The 17,739-nt window shown below is 43.6% G+C and overlaps 1 protein-coding gene across 1 annotated transcript in view; it reads right to left on the minus strand.

Annotated features, from left to right (window-relative positions):
* Positions 1–17,739, minus strand: part of TMEM179 (transmembrane protein 179) — a 103,458-nt gene that overhangs the window by 24,450 nt on the left and 61,269 nt on the right. The window contains exon 2 of the mRNA XM_069638140.1: positions 16,363–16,500. Coding sequence (XP_069494241.1) covers positions 16,363–16,500 — 138 coding nt within the window. The remainder of the gene's footprint in view (positions 1–16,362; positions 16,501–17,739) is intronic.

Below are 17,739 nucleotides of genomic sequence, written 5' to 3' on the forward strand. Positions count from 1 at the left end.
AGGTTGCAGAGTTGATTGCCGTTCATCAAGCTATCCTCACTGCAGTGCACCACCAACTCCATTAACTGGTCATAATCACTGACTCTGATTAAGTCAGGAATGGGTTTGTGGAGCACCTGATTAACTGGAAGAATCGAGGCATGCTTTGTGCCAACAACAAACCCCTAAAGCATCCCAAACTGATCCAGTCAATCGACACTCTGGTGACCTCCAATGAGATGAATATCTATTGGAAAAAGATAAGAGGTCATTCCAAGATAGAGGGACCAGATAAGACTGGGAATGACCTGGGTGACCAGCTGGCTAAAACCAGAGCTTGTTATAAACCAGGGGGCACTAGAAAGACAATGTACAGAGTGAAGCCCTAACAGGCTAATGTTTTAACACAGAAAGGGAGGGCAACACACAACTGTATGTAGTTACGAAAGGGCAATGCGGAAGTCCCTCAAACACAGTGAGGAGCGCATATACAGTGACCGGGGAGATACTGGGTCAGTAAGAAAGACAGAAGGATAGATGGAAAACAACTTCCTGTCCCTGTCTAATCCCAATCATAGGAAAACTTTCCTTAGAAAATGCTGGTGCAACGCTGACAAAAACGGGGACAGTAGAAGAAGGCAAAGAGAAGCCATTTTTGAAAAACCATAACAATGTAGAAATTGTTAAGACTCCTGTATGTCCCAGGTCACTGGGATCCTCTAGGAGGACTAAAGGCAAACATAGGGGGTGTTAAAAATGAGTTTACACCTAGGACTGAGAAACGGGGGACCGAAATGTCTACTCTGGGTCAACAATACTTTAATATCCCGTAGACTAGTCGGGCAATCCCAGGGTAGCTCAAGATTAAGAACTAATAAGAAGCTCAAGACACTGCTGCAGTTTGTAACTAACATTCTGCAGAAGGCACTCCCTAGTGTGGGTGAGCTAGGTTTCAGATGAAGACAAACAATGCTCGCGTCACCCGTCCTAGAGGGATACTAGATAGTAGGGCGGGGCGTGGGACAAACATAAAAAACATATAACAGGTTGTTCATGGTACAGTTAGAGCGAGTTTATGGCCTCCACCACGTAACAACCACTGTCTACCGGTTTCAGTGGTGTGTATTTAGGTGGAACCACTTTCATCAGGACAGTCTTCTAAAAGCGAGAATACTTGGTGATACTCAATTATCAGTCACCATTGTCTGCCACAGGGTTCATACTTTACCCTGCTTCTTTGCGCCAATGCAGGGAAGTAAAAGAGGAGAACCTATGGAAAAACAAAAGAATATATTCCATGGTCACTCCCCAAACACTGCCAAAGGCACAAGTGCTCGGAGACACCAGACCAAGTATCTGTGTCTCCCTTACAGGTCAAAGAAGTTCAGACCTTTCCATTTCACACACTAAAGATCAAATGAAGTACCAATAGTTCTGCATTGGAGACTGGGTAATATGCAGGGATATCAGAGTTTAGCACTATCTTGTTCAGTCTCTGCTGTCAGATGATTCACAAAACAGAGACAAACCTCCACCAGACTACATGCACACTCACATGAACTTGAATACTACAAGCCATGTACTGACCTTCCAGCTGCAGTGGGTGTGTTCAGGAATCATAATTGGTAGTTGGCAGAGACTTGTTGGTAGATTTGTGACGTTGTAGTAGAAACACTGTCACGAACAACTTGCTGTGAAGTGAAGGAGAGAAGGGCAATCACTCATATTTTAAACTATGATAGCCCCACCTTCCCTTCATCTCCTAAGTGTTAATGAAAAAATACCCAGGCGGCAACATACATTTCTATAGTGTTGTCTCCTGGGGTGGAAGAAAGAGACCATATGCGTGCACGGCGAGTGCAGGCTACTGAATCATTACGTTACTGTGCTGGAATGGCAGCCGTATATTTCCACCGACGTTATTATGCACCTCGATCTTAAAAAGCACTTACTTGCTCACAGAGGCGCAGCCGCCTCTGAATCTACAGCGGTCTGAGATTGCTGCAATGGAGTCAACTAAAGACTGAGGCGTCCCGATATCACGTGACAGGGTAATGTGTCGCGTGTGCGCGCAGCCCGGAAATGCATGTCTTTGCCCTGTCCTGTCTGGTGATAGGAGCTGGGGTCAGGCAGGGTCAGGCAAGGCAAAGGGGGAACTGAATCCAATGGAAACCAGGTGTACATAATCACTCTATTGCGCCGATGTGATGGCACAAGGTTCACCCTCCATTTGTTATCTCTTTTGTCCTATATCTATGCAGGGAAAACACTACATGTCGTAGGGTGTCTGTCTTCCTATAGATGGGCCAGGAGATGACATACCTATGATTTTAGCCCAATGATGGCAGAAAATTACTGCACAAGGAAACATCATATGTTGTCTGTATTCGTAAAATTCAAAATGGAGAGGACATGCATAGGTATTCCTATATGAGCAATTCAATATAGGGAGGTAAAAGGCAGAGTATCCAGGGATCCTAAGGTGGAACACACAGGGTCATGAAAGTGAAGTGTTTATGAAATGACAGAGAGGGCTTGCCACGGGATGGACTCATTCAGCCCCCCTGTGTCAGTTTTGAGACGGAAAATCCTGTTCTGTTCTCTTTTTAGGAGCATGCTGGCAATATCACCTCCTCTTCTAGGGCACTTAACCCTTTCCACAATGTTCCATCTGATGTCCTCAGGTGTATGTTTTTGTTCCTGGAAGTGAGCCACCAGAGGTGCATTTTCACGCCTAGTCCTTATACAGGACATGTGTTCCTGTATCTGCTTGTTTATAGGTCTGCTGGTCATCCCTATGTAAATGAGATTACAGGGGCATTTTATCATGTAAATAGCATTTGCTGTATTACAGTTAGTAAATGTACTTTGTTTCTAGGCAGTACGGAGACCTAAGTCAAGGGTTTTTGTCAGTGTGGTAAGATTACACACGGCACATGTCCTAGTGCCGGTGTGGTATCCCATAAAGTCGTTTGTATGTCATCGCAGGGTTCCTGGTAGGAATGCACGAGAGTGTCTCTGATGTTTTTTTTCTTTTCCTGGTGGCAAAATGAGGGGGTGGGAGATCAACTGCGCCTACATTCAGGATGGGCCAGAGCTTCAGGATTTCCTTTTTAATTGTGTTGGTTTTGGTGGAATATCCAAAAACCGCTGTGATGGTTTTGTGTCCCTCAGGTCGTATTGCCTGTTGTAACGTGACATCCCGGGGGATGTTTCTTGTCCGTTTTCAAGCCTGTTTTCCCTGCATAGATATAGGACAAAAGAGATAACAAATGGAGGGTGAACTTTGCGCCATCACATCGGCGCAATAGAGTGATTATGTACACCTGGTTTCCATCGGATTCAATTCCCCCTTCATCTTGCCTGACCCTGCCTGACCCCAGCTCCTATCACCAGACAGGACAGGGCAAAGACATACTTTTCCGGGTGGCACGCACACGCAACACATTACCCTGTCACGTAATGTCGGGACGCCTCAGTCTTTAGTTGACTCCATCGCAGCAATCTCAGACCGCTGTAGATTCAGACGCGGCTGCGCCCGTGTGAGCAAGTAAGTGCTTTTTAAGATCTAGATGCATAATAATGTTGGTGGAAATATACGGCTGCTATTCCAGAACAGTAGCGTAATGATTCAGTAGCCTGCACTCGCCCTGCACGCATACAGTCTTTTTCTTCCACCCCAGACGACAACACTATAGAAATGTTTGTTGTCGGTTGGGTATTTTTTCATTAACACTTAGGAGACGAAGGGAAGGTGGGGCTATCATAGTTTACAATATGAGTGATTGCCCTTCTCTCCTTCACTTCACAGCAAGTTGTTCATGACAGTGTTTCTAATACAATGCCACGAATCTACCAACAAGACTCTGCCAACTACCAGTTCTGATTGCTGAACGCACCCACTGCAGCCGGAAGGTCAGTACATGGCTTGTAGTATTCAAGTTCGTGTGAGTGTGCATGTAGTCTGGTGGAGGTTTGTCACTATTTTGTGAACCATCTGACAGCAGAGACTGAACAAGATAGTACTAAACTCTGATATCCCTTCATATTACCCAGTCTCCAATTCAGAACTATTGGTACTTCATTTGATCTTTAGTGAGTGAAATGGAAAGGTCTGAGCTCTTTTGACCTGTAAGGGAGACACAGATACTTGGTCTGGTGTCTCCGAGCACTTGTGCCTGTGGCAGTGTTTGGGGAGTGACCATGGAATATATTCTTTTGTTTTTCCATAGGTTCTCCTTTTGAACTTCCCTGCATTGCATTGGTGCAAAGAAGCAGGGTAAAGTATGCACCCTGTGGCAGACAATGGTGACTGATAATTGATTATCACCAAGTATTCTCGCTTTTAGAAGACTGTCCTGATGACAGTGGTTCCACCTAAATACACACCACTGAAACCGGTAGACAGTGTTTGTTACGTGGTGGAGGCCATAAACTCGCTCAACCTGTACCATGAACAACCTGTTATATGTTTTTTATGTTTGTCCCACGCCCCGCCCTACTATCTAGTATCCTTCTAGGACGGGTGACGCAGGCATTGTTTGTCTTCATCTGAAACCTAGCTCACCCACACTAGGCAGTACCTTCTGCAGAATATTAGTTACAAACTGCAGCAGTGTCTTGAGCTTCTTATTAATTCTTAATCTTGAGCTACCCTGGGATGGCCCGACTAGTCTACGGGATATTAAATTATTGTTGACCCAGAGTAGACATTTCGGTCCCCCATTTCTCAGTCCTAGGTGCAAACTCATTTTTAACACCCCCTATGTTTGCCTTTAGTCCTCCAAGAGGATCTCTTTGACCTCGGACATACAGGAGTCTAACAATTTCTACATTGTTATGGTTTTTTCAAAAATGGCTTCTCTTTGCCTTCTTCTACTTTCCCCGTTTTTGTAAGCGTTGCACCAGCGTTTTCTAAGGAAAGTTTTCCTATGATTGGGATTAGACAGGGACAAGAAGTTGTTTTCCATCTATCCTTCTGTCTTTCTTACTGACCCAGTATCTCCCCGGTCACTTTATATGCGCTCCTCACTGCGTTTGAGGGACTTCCGCATTGCCCTTTCGTAACTACATACAGTTGTGTGTTGCCCTCCATTTCTGTGTTAAAACCAGAGCTCTGCAGGGGGATTTTATATTAGTGGAATCCCTGCTGGGTGAAATCCAAATGGTGGCTGTCACTAAGTCACAAACTTGGGCTAACAGCGAACTTACAACAGCCCAGTGGAGTAAAGATACCCAGATGCAGATTTGATCACTGCACAGAAAGAGCACCCAATTATAGGGAAACGTTATCGACACCCCGTGAGCTTTCCTTTAACAGAGTCAGATTATGCTTGGAAAGAGTATCTCCGGGTGTTGATGAGGTTTTCCAAGATGTTCCAGATCCAAGACGTTTTTTTAGTAAGGAGAGCCCTATCTGTATGTGACCAATAGGTGGTACCTATGTCATACTGAAGCCTGATGTTGAGCCACTGCTAGTCATAGGGGTTTTTACATGACATACGAAATCTTGCGCGAGGTTGCTTACTGGTGCCACATGGGCCAGGGCCTCAACACTTACCTAAAGGGGTGTCTTGTGTGTGCTCAATTCCAACCCAGTTCACTCACACACAGAGCTCCCCTACAAAAAGAAGAGGAATAAAACTGCCTTGGTCAGATTTGCAAGTTGATTTCATCTGGCCAGTGATTTGCTCCTTTAGAGGAAACAAGTACATGCTGATTGTGACATGCTTGTTCACAAAGTGGGTAGAAGTTCTTCCAGCTCTGAATTGTACGGCGGAGACAGCAGCTGCACTAATGATCAACCACATCTTCTCTCGTTTCGGCCTTCCGCAAAGGATTGAGTCAGACCCAGGTAGCCACTTTTCCAGTGAGGTGATGGCGAAGATGTGGAAGATTCTATGGGTAAAAGGAAAACTCCATATTGCCTACCACCTGGCCTCAAGCGGGGGTGTAGAGATACAACAAAAACATTCTGAGTAGCTTAAAGAAGTTTTCTGGCAGACTCTGGACCCACTTGGGACATCCGATTACTGCTGGTCCCGATGGCTATTAGGTCTACAACATCTTCTGCAACAAAGGTATCTCCATTTGAGATCCGGACCGGACGAAGAATGGTGTTACCGCAGCATCTGCTCTATATGACTCAGGAGCAGACACTGATGAATGTGTCCAGTACTCATGAGTACATTGAAAATTTAAGGAAGCACACCAGCATGCTTTTGCTTATGCTCAGCACAATTTAGAAAAGTTGTCTGACGGAATGAAGACCTATTATGACCTAAAGATCACCAAGAAACACTATGAAGTAGGGGAAAAGGTTTACCTATAATATTTTCAAAGGAATCAGGCCAAGGAGAGGAAATTCCTCCCATCTTGGCGTTGTGCCTTTGAAATTGTAGATACAATATCACCTGTTGCTTACAAGATCCGCATCCCAAAAGGAGAACTGGCAGAAGAAAAATGGGTCCACATTAATCAGTTGAAATGCTGTCACCCCAGACCTGCTTTACGACTGATTGAGGAGCCAAATGAAAGTCAAGCAGAGGAACCGTTTGAAGAATGAAAAGGAAGGATGAAAAATTGGATGGAAACTAAGATGAATATATATATATATATATATATGAAGCCAGTTTAGGGTGAAACACGTTGTTTTGTTTTTCATTTTGCTGCCCCATTGTCCGCGAAGAAGAATTAATAAAGGACTATTTTCTTGCAGCCAAACAAGGGATCATGTCCTTATTTTCTTTTTTACCATAGCCTGAGTGCCGCTGCATATTGGACTGCTAGTCAGCCCAACTCCTTCTTTATATATACAATAAATAAAATGTGTTTTGTGAAATGGTGAAAATGTCTTTTCATACTTGTATGCTGTTGGTGTGATTGTCCATTCCATGTAAATCTTTTGGGGAAATATGTGTGTAAAAAGTACTGAACTTCTTTTTTCTTTCTATTATCAGAGAAATAACCTCCTTAATTTTTAGCCTAGAGGCAAGAGGGGATTCTGGTGAGAAGCCCAGGGACACCGGAAAAGAAGGAAGAAAGGGGGCGCTATGCCACACCCTCCAACACAAAGAGGGAAAGAGAGGCTGGAGTGCTCACTCCCTAATGAAGGAAGAAAGGGGGTGCCGTGCTACACCCGCCAACCCAAAGATGGAAGGGGAGGCTGGAGTACCCACTCCCTAAGGAAGGACATTGTGCCTAATGAAACCCCACTCTGCCCTGCTCTCCCCCACCAAAGAGTCATGGAAGAACAGAGGGGGGCATGTGGGGTGCATTCCAAGGTGCCAAACTGAAGGTCCCTTTCACCACAAAAGCTGGATTTTTCAACACTGACACAAAAACGGCTTTGCATGTGTGTTTTTCAAGTAAAATTGGAGAGCCAGGTGGAAAAGGCCTACCTGTCACTACCAAAGAAAAAGCAGTATTTTAATCCACAAAAGAAAAAGGAATCAACGGTTCCTTTGACATGAAACGCAGGCTTTTGAAACACTGACAGCAGTCTAAAAGTGAAAATGTACCCCAGCTCACATTTGAAAACAAAAGCCCACTTTGTTTCCATGAAAAAGTTCCTGTTGGCCCAAGGCAACCCCTTTTGGCTTGTGGGAGGGCATATTTTACAAAGAAATCCCCCACTTGAAGTCTGGATGTTGCATCACCCATCTAATTACAAGTGAAATAAAGTGTGTCCTGCTAAAGGTGTGTAAACCCCAGTGTTCGACAGACTTGCTGTCTCTGAAGACATTGATAGCAGGACAGTTCCCCTTGGCTGGAGCTGGACTAAAATGTGTGAAAATTGGGGATACAACTTCAAAGAGCAAACAACCAACTTCAAAGAGACTCATAAAATAAACCCGGGTCACAGGCTGGCCCAGGGAGACAGGTGGCTGAATAAAGCAGATTGCAGTACAAATGAGGTCAAATCAAAGCAAAACAAACCCGACAGCAAGGTCCATTACATATACCTACTGTTTTCACTGTCTGGGGACACTGAGACAATATTTTATAGTATAGAAGAAAACAGTTCAAATTCACATTTTAATGGGAAGGAAAGGTGTAACACACAAAAGCTGTATCATTAAGAAAAATATTTTTATTATAGAAAAAAGACATAATTCTCATAAAAACTGTGTTAAATAATACACAGATTAAGGAACAACCCTAAAACCAGGTTATCAAAAAATAAATAGTGTCCATTATAACTTTATAACATCTTCATTTAATACAACCAAATGGCTGCGGGTTTTAAAGAAAAAACTCATCTTTAAAACCCGCAGCCATTTGGTTGGATTAAATGAAGATGTCAAGTGGCATAATGTTAGGGGTATGTAATTATGAGGGCCCATGTTTCTGGGTGCCCCAGTCCTCCTTGTACAGCTTGCTGCGCTCTGTTGATCATGCGAGTTACACTGGACACTATTGGTTGTATCCTTTGTACATATTTGTCATGCTCTGATGTTTTTCATGTCGATTACTGCATATGTATTTATATACAGTCCTTGCCTTACACTAATCTGGGTCAATATGATTAACAATGTTGATTCCTGTTTTATGTCTTATTGGGCCTTTATCCTTGCTGTTCTCATTGGTGCAGAGAAGCCAATGTGTTGTCCTTTTGAATAATCTCTGGTTTCTGGTTTGAATGTGACACCTTTTTTCACTATTTTTTTCACTATGTTATTTTTTTCTTTCTCCCCCCCCCCCAGTTTTTTTAGCCAAGGTGTGGTATTTTCTCCATGCCGTGTGTTGCAGGTGATTACTTTGACAGAGTGTTTTCCATTAGGTTGTTTTTTCCTTACCTAAGCCGTTTCCCTTTCTAGTCAGTTTGAAGTCTGGCGTGAGTTTAGTTAATTTTCAAAAGTGCAGAAGTGTTAAATGCCTTTTTCATTGGTCATTTTCCACTTCTGATGGTTTGCAGTCAACTGTCCCTTTTTAGTGTTGTTTGACTTTGCTATCTGCATTATGGGTAAAAGCCACTTGAAGGCATTTTTTCCTGGCGTTTCCTCGCGTGTTTACAGCAATGGCGTTTGGAGGATTATCTGGTGGCACCTGAACCACGACACTCGGCGGGTGCAAAAGAACTTTGTGGCTTTGTTGTCCATTTCGGGTAAGTCTACCGTTATTAAGTGCTTTAACCCGTGTTTTGTTTCTGAGGATGTATGCAGCAGTTCTTAGGCAACGTGGTTACGTGCATGCAGGCTTTTTATTAAAACTGTATAATTGATGCAGCACTTATTTTAAGAATACTGCTTGGCAGTATGGTGATGCGCCTTTGAGCTAAACAATATTTAGAGGATCATAAGTATGGAGCATAGCGTGCATGTGTAGTTTTCAAACTGAGTGAAATTGTACTTTGGAGGCGGCACGTAGTTTAATAACATTTGACAGGTGGCTTGGAGAAGTTTTTTTTTAGCTAAACACTATACGGAGGCTCAGCAGGTTGAAGCAAGTTACTATGTTAGGCTACATGGAGACGTGTTTCTGGGCTAAATAACATATTGAGCTCGGGCACAGGATGTACATACTGAGGCTCACTATTGGCGTACATGCCTTTATTTTGGGATGCACATTATAGATCATTTATGTGCTCTTTCTCGTGGTTTTGGAGTTGTAGGAAAACTGTAGGAAGGCTGCTGGCTGTGTGTTTAAATAAAACCCTTGGTGAACACAGTATTTGATTATTTCTTACTGCGTTTAACTTTCATAGATTGTGTTTGAAGTGTTAGAACTCGACACAGTGGCCGATCCAAGGAAAGACCTATTACTTTCTTCAAAGGTTTACTCTCTTTTGGGAACACATTTGGCTACCGCACCTTTCAAGGTATGTGCATGTATGCTTCTAGGGGTTGTTTGACTTTTTACACTCCGGTATGATTATAGTGTGACAGTGTGTCTGTTTGTTTCTTCTTCTCTAGTGTGATCTTACTCAATATCCATTGAAAAGGATTATTATTATAAGCGGCTGAAATCCAGCTGGATGTGATTGTATAACTGGCTACATTGGATCCTTGGAATACACAGATCCCAAGATATTTTTACAGCAGATTCTTGGTGCTAAGGGTTCCCGAATAGGAACTAGGTATGAGTGGCCTTATTAATTCAGGCGACCGTGTTTGTGTAATGTTGACATATGACATACAGAGTAGGTAAATCTTGGGAATTTTTTGGTGCACACACATTTTTTTTTAAACAAATGTTTTTAATGTGGTTATATGTTTTTATAGATTGCATTAAGGATCAAGTTCAGATCCATGCCCACCAGGACTGGAGGGGACCATTATTGTAGAATTTCAAGAAGAGCTACCCCTGAAGAATGTCAGACATCTGAGAGTCAACAGACAGAAACATGTTGGGTTATATGTAGAATGCAACAAATTAATTTTGTACTGATGTTTGTATGTTAAATGTTTTTTTAGTTAATGTGGAATGGTTGTCTTTTCACTTTACATTGATGTTGTGTATGTAATCGTCCTGTTTCTTGATAACCTGGTTTTAGGGTTGTTCCTTAATCTGTGTATTATTTAACACAGTTGTAATGAGAATTATGTCTTTTTTCTATAATAAAAATATTTTTCTTAAGATACAGCTTTTGTGTGTTACACCTTTCCTTCCCATTAAAATGTGAATTTGAACTGTTTTCTTCTATACTATTGGATAAAGCAGATCTCCAAATTGCTGAACATACAGATTTACAATTAATTTAAAAGGACTATTATATCTTAGGCCTTTTTCCCAGCAATCATACGGCAGAGTTTCTTCATGTATGTACCATTTTTAGGTAATTTCCATTGATTTGGGAGATATAAAATGCATGCACCTACGAGTTAGGGAACTGTAATGTCCAGTTAAACTGGGTTGCTGGCTGATCAGAAAATGTCCCGAATGTAAAAGTTGGTGAACTGATGAAGGGTAAAATTACGAATATTGGTAGGAAATTACAAGTTCATAACTGTCATGCTTTCTGTGAAAACGGGGGGAAATTGCCAACGGCCATGCAACATGGTGCGGACCTGGCTGTCGTCTTATTTAATCCCCATGATTAACTGAAAAGGAAAATATATATATGTTATGGCATTTGCTACATAACTGGTTTTTGCCAAAAAATTGACAGGAGAACAAATGGGGATTGCAAATGGGCCTGCCATATGTCTGCTCCAGACTCTTTAACCAATCTGTTGAGATGGGCTGGATTTTGCAGGACAGAGAAGGGTAACTGTCCAATCCTAGTTGCGAGAACGCTGTCAGGGTACTTACCCAAGATTGCAAAATGAGTGGTGTCATTGCTGCTATACAAGGGGGACTGCACTAGGGGGATGGAAGAGAGCTGCTGAAAATTCCCATCAAACATAAGTAGAACTGAACCCTTTGTTACCAAAAGGTGGGGAGTCTGCTTGCTTTGAATCCTTTCCCTTTGTAGTAGATGGGGGGCAAAACCGAGTAGATTCTGAGTAGATCCTTAGCCTACTTAACAAAACAAAAAAAGATTAATTTAATTAATTCCCTAATTGGTAGAACACTACGGGTGATTTTTGCTCAAATTCAAAATTAAGAAAGTTCACTTCCCAGTGTGCGTTTAAAAACTATAGCCTATAATTTATTTGGGTAATCATTTTTGTCCTGTTGACTCCGAATTCTTTAAGGAAGATGTGTGTCTTTTTTCTTAAGTCCAATCTTTTTGTCCAACTTTCCCCTAGCACAGGCGGGGGGTCTGAAATCCAAAATTACCTCTGAATAAACCGGTACAGCTCAGAATGCAGGCTTAAACCAGAGAATCCAGCCTGTGTTCCGAGCATCCAGATTGGCCAGCGCCCACTTCCAGGGTGCTAATGAATCTTAACCACTGGCAATGCTCTTGGTTGATTCAGTTGAGGTAGTGGTTCCACTCTGAAATGTTGGAATCATGTATATGCCCCCACTAGAGTTCCCTATAAACATTTTCCTCAGTGACAAGAGAAACAGCTTTCTTTCAATTTTAGATTTTGAGACTTTTGTGGCTAGATTGGTGGCTTTGGATCGTCGTTCAAGTCCTTACAGAATGATGTCACGTTTGCTCTTTTTCTTTTCTAGAAGTGAGAAGTTAATTGAAGGCTAAAATATTTTGGCCTCTAGCCATAAACAAAAAGAAATGTGCACAAGTCGGACCCAATTTACAAAGTATTCCCTTTACTGGTGCACAGTGCGATAAGTGTAAAGTTGCACATGCGGCCACCGGTGTGATGCACATGTAAAGAGACTGACAATGAATTGCCCAGGATGTAGTCAATTTTCACCAGAACATGGCCCCAGTTCATGAACAAATTGCCGCTGATCCTACGAAATTAAGCATAGCATGGGGAGGCGGGATCATTTTGATGTCAAATTTTCAGGAAAGTGACCTGCCTTCAAGTAAACATATTTTTTAAAGTTAAATGAGTTCCTGCACGTTTTCCTGGATTCCAAATCTGGATGGAGCATCGCATTGTAAATGTCCCCTTGCACAGTTTTTTTTGTATTAGCCGGAATTTGAGCTGGGTGTGATTTGGGCATTGTCTCCATTGCTCCAGCCGCAAATGCATTTAATGTATGAAAAATTGTTTATGAGTAGAACCCAAAATACCTTTTATCAACCTGAAACGTAAAAACCATTAGTATTTGATGGGAATAGCGATCTGAGAAACAGTGTGCATTTCTGGATCAATTGAATCAAAACCTCCACCAAGTGAAAAATTCACATGTTTCATGAAACTAGACTGTGGGAAATTGATCGTGAATTTTCACATGATTATCTGCAGAAGATCTTAATAGCAGAGAGTCCATTTAAGCAAAAACAATTCTTCTTTTCAGTTAGCCACCAACAAACTTTAAATCAGAGTTCCTCCAGCTAATGAAAAGCAAATGATGCATGGTCAAGTTCCGGCTCAGTAAACTGCTTTCTTTGAACAGATTAAGGCGAAATCTAAAGTGCCACTTTAGTCTGATTAAAGTAATTACTGTTTTTGTCCATTTAGACATAAAGAGAATGATGGCAGCAGAGTTTTCGCTTGTTATCGCAAACAGTAGCACATTAACCCAGGGCCTTTAAACAGGATAGATTACATGGCGTGTCATTAAAAGCAGCTCCACTGTAGGTTGGTAAAATGCATAATGTTCCCCCAGTAGCCGCAACTAGAGACCCTCATTCCAGCCCCTGCTCCCTTTCCTCCAGACCCTCTTCTTTTTGTTTGAGAGCTGTGGCTAAGGGATTTTGAGAGGTGGGGGATGGGGGGTTCAGTTGTTCTCTCCTGTATCACTGTAGTCATGGACACGACCCATCGCTCCTCAATCCCGGTCCTTAAATCGAGTCAGGGCTTGAGGATGACAAACACAGATTCACCCCTTTCAGATGTTCACTTCTTTCCTTTTCCTGACCCGCGTGACCGGTTGACTCTTGATTTGTGCTTTTGGGCATTAACGAAAAGAGTCAAATTCCCTAGTTCCCTCAACAGATAGGGATGAATAGTCCTGGTTCAGGGTGCGTAGAACTTGAAAGACCGCCACTGGAGCTATGCAAGAAGGTGCACTGGCCCTAAGGAACCAGCCAATGATGGTGCGCGCTCTGCCACCGCGCCAAACTTTGAAAAGAAGAGCCCTGTGCACCAGGGCAGCAGACACGCTGCTCACAAGGAAGTGCTCTACTCTGGCAGTTTATGAAACCAAGTGGCAATTACATCGAAGGGCTGGAAACCTCAAAAACTCTGATGATGCCAGTCCATCCATCACGGACTTGTTCAGGGCAACACTGGTGCCATTGCGCTTCGCCACCCCTGACCCTACCTTAAATGGAGCCCAATGACCGTTCTACATGAATTAGGTTAGAATATTTTCTGGGTGCTCATCAGTTTGGAAAGGGTGCTTCAGGTACGCCAGCGAGCCAACATATCTATTATGCTATGTTAAAAAAGGAAATGACCCCAAACTCATCTACCAACTAGTCTTCCAGACCAAGATACGGGAAGTCGCTAGAGGGCTTCGGGCAAAACGTCTGTGGGGTGTGGTTTAATTGCTAAGCCATTCATATTATTGACTTCACAAAGCAATGAAGAAATGTGACCAGGAATGAGGACTACCAGAAAAACGTTCAAGGGTGATATACAGATCTGCAAGCCACTAGTCACACTCGGATTGCCTAGCCTAAACCAATGGTGTAAACACTGGGCGGAGCTTCCCTCGATGAATGAACAATGGAGGACTAACGCCATAGCCTTCATCAGTGGCGAGCATCTTCCAAGAAACTAGAGCAAGGGCATCAATAGAGCAGGAATGATTTGCTATTATTTGTGTCCGCTAAAAGTTTAGACAACATAACTTTGACATTGTTGAAATTGCTCATGCTAGTGTGATGAATCGAGTGTGTGGGTAGATAGTGTTGGAATGTATCACCCTATAATGATGACGGAAGATGCAGGGACAAAGAAAGGCTTTTGGTGTGTTTAATTTTGTTTCATAGTCTGCATGTCACTGCGGTGCATAGACAATGCATACTTCACCGAAAGGCATGTGAATTTTCTCAGTCTGTTGAGAGGGGAGGGGGTGAGTCACTTGGGGTGTGCCAGTACTTATCCCCTTTGCCCACTCCAGGGGGGGGGGGAAGAGTTAGATAGCAGCATGCCTATATCTCTCATCTAAGGTTTGGCTTTGTCTCTGAAAAGTGTTCTTCGATGTGCAACTCTTCTCTCTAAAAAGAGATCAGACGAGTCATCAAAGATTAGGCAAGCTAGCATTGTGGCACCTCTACTTTCTAATTTACATCTCTTTTATGTTCAAAACGCTTGGCGTCTATGTGCATGTGTGTGTGTGTACATGTACGTGTGCAATAAGAAACACCCCTCCCCGCTGCCCAGGTGCTCTGGGCTGCCAGTGATAGTCTACTGAAGGTTTTCACTGGAATAGCCATTTTGCAAAAACACCAAGCTGTCCTTGTGAGTGCAATCCAGGAGTGCATGGTACATGCATTGACACAATAAGCCGGCATGACCTTGGAGGTCTATCTAGGGTCAGCAAGCAGCATAGACGAGCTTCCACTTGCAAACAGGAGAGGGAGTTAGTGTGAAGCTTGGTTGGTGTCAACAATGGTAGCGGCTGAAGATTTTAACATTTGTTGACCATATCAAGTAATTAATTCCTGCAAACCTAGAAGCCCTGTGCTAGTAAGCTGTGGACGCCACGTAGGATACCACTGGCGTCAACATCCTTGAGTGCAGTAGGGAGTCAGGTGCCGGGACTAAGACACAAGAAGAGAGCTTTGGTGACCTCCACCTGCCAGGGAGACCCTTGCTTGAGTTGCATCTGAGAGCAAATCTAGAGTAACTGGGTTGCTAACTTGTTGCAGTTCTTATGATGCCGGACAATAGCTGGCCGCTACATTGTGTGAACCCATTTTCCCACCAAAACGACCAAGTGGAAAATAGCCAGAATAGAATTCCTGGTGAAAGGAGACCTGGAAAAACCTGTAATGTTCGCAAGTAGGAATAAAAAGCAAGTTCTGCCAGTATACCCCTTAGCTGACAGTGAGTACGTGTAATTCACTCCGACCACGGGTCCATTATGCACGACCCCCATTCCTTCAAAAACATATGCACTCAAAGTACCCACTCTCGCAGGAACACTGTAGGCCCCCATAAAATGTCGGCGCAAATCCTATTAGTGGGGCCCACGCTCGATGGAATGATTTTAACATGGCCTCCTAGCCCCCTTTTACTCAATGCAGACTGTGGAAGGGTACAGGGCTCTACTCCACTCAACTGAGGTGATTCAGACTGTGATTCTGACCCCCTCTTCTCTGCCACAAAGAGGTACTGGTACCCCATGTCTTCTCCAAAGTCTTTTCAAACGGGACTTCACATTTCTGCGACCCCCATGACTTAAGGGCCTTCCAGTGGCCCACTGCCGTGGCCCCCCAGCCCCATATTCAAGTGGGCCAATAACCCTGGCAGATGTCTCTGCAATGGTTGCAAGTGCAGGTACAAAGGACATGGCAAACCCCCTATTGAAATAATGCAAATCCTCAAATGTTCAGCGCTAACTTTGCACCTATATTTCTGGTGCTGCGGAAGGCGAGGCACGGTCGGCTGCGGCATGACCACAGGACCAAAATTGAGCTGGCAGGGCAAAAAAGGTGCGTGAAATCAAGACTCAAAGACAGATCTATTTTTTCTAATGTAAAGTTATCATGCATGACCATTACTCAACTTTTACAAACGCTAGTTAAGTCAGATGGTGTTGCTATCCTATCAATGCACACACCCCGTGCACTCGTGCGCTTCCTTTCATATTTAGGTTGCTTTCTCGTTATGGATGTAGTTCTCACAGCATATTCACCAAGGAGTCAGCCTCCAAGAACTAGAAACCGTTGCCGCTCATACAGACCTGCGTGGCGTGGTTCCCTTTTCTGTAATAGTGTCGCACCACATATTGAAGCCGACACTGACGATGGTGCTGGCAATGAAGACCACGAAGACCACGAAGGCGCTGACCAGCAGATTCACGAAGGCGTAAAAGAAGGAGCTGCAATAAAAACAAAGAACTGCGTTACTTGTCGACAGCCGAAACACTGGGCCTTATTATAAGTCTGCCGGTTCGGTAACAACGGTGCCGGTAAGCCTACCTATGATAAGCATGCGTTGAGTGTGTGCGACAGACAAGTACCCTCCAAAGCCATCGCCTTGATATCCTAGACTGTGGTTGACATCAACAAGGATTATGTGTCTACGGACCCATTATTCTTCTAACTCAAGGACACTCCATGGCAACGGATGCAAGCTTCTCCAGCTTTAAGTGTCGGCTGCCTGAATGCTCCCTCCGCAAACCCTAAACAGGCTATGGCTGTCCTTCTTAGGGACATTCTACAATCTTTTCCAACTTTAAGTGTTGTCTGCCTGAATGCTCCCTCTGCAAACCCTAAACACTTTGGCTATCATTCTTAGGGAAATTCTGCAAGCTTCTCCAGCTTTAAGTGTCGGCTGCCTGAATGCTCCCTCCGCAAACCCTAAACAGGCTATGGCTATCCTTCTTAGGGACATTCTACAAGCTTCTCCAACTTTAAGTGTCGTCTGCCTGAATGCTCCCACTGCAAACCCTAAACACTATGGCTATCATTCTTAGGGACATTCTACAAGCTTCTCCAGCTTTAAGTGTGAGCTGCATGAATGCTCCCTTCGACAAACCCTAAACAGTCTATGGATATCCTTCTTAGGGAATGTCTAAAAGCTTCTCCAGCTTTAACTGTGGGCTACCTGAATACTCCCTTCGCAAACCCAAACAGGCTGTGGCTATCCTTCTTAGGGACATTGTTCAAGCTTTTCCAGCTTTAGGTGTGGGCTGCCTGAATACTCCCTTCGCAAACCCAAACAGGCTGTGGCTATCCTTCTTAGGGACATTCTGCAAGCTTTTCCAGCTTTAGGTGTCAGCTGCCTGAATACTCCCTTTGCAAACCCTAAACAGGCTATGGCTATCCTTCTTAGGAACATTCTCCAAGCTTCTATAGCTTTAAGTGTGAGCTGCCTGAATGCTCCCTTGCACACCCTAAACAGGCTATGGCTATCCTTCTTAGGGACATTCTGCAAGCTTCTCCAATTTTAAGTGTGAGCTGCACGAATGCTCCCTTGCACACCCTAAACAGTCTATGGATATCCTTCTTAGGGAATATCTAAAAGCTTCTCCAGCTTTAACTGTGGGCTACCTGAATACTCCCTTCGCAAACCCAAACAGGCTGTGGCTATCCTTCTTAGGGACATTCTGCAAGCT

Source organism: Ambystoma mexicanum, chromosome 14 (genome assembly GCF_040938575.1).
Source record: "Ambystoma mexicanum isolate Mex_15411 chromosome 14, UKY_AmexF1_1, whole genome shotgun sequence".
NCBI lineage: Eukaryota > Metazoa > Chordata > Amphibia > Caudata > Ambystomatidae > Ambystoma > Ambystoma mexicanum.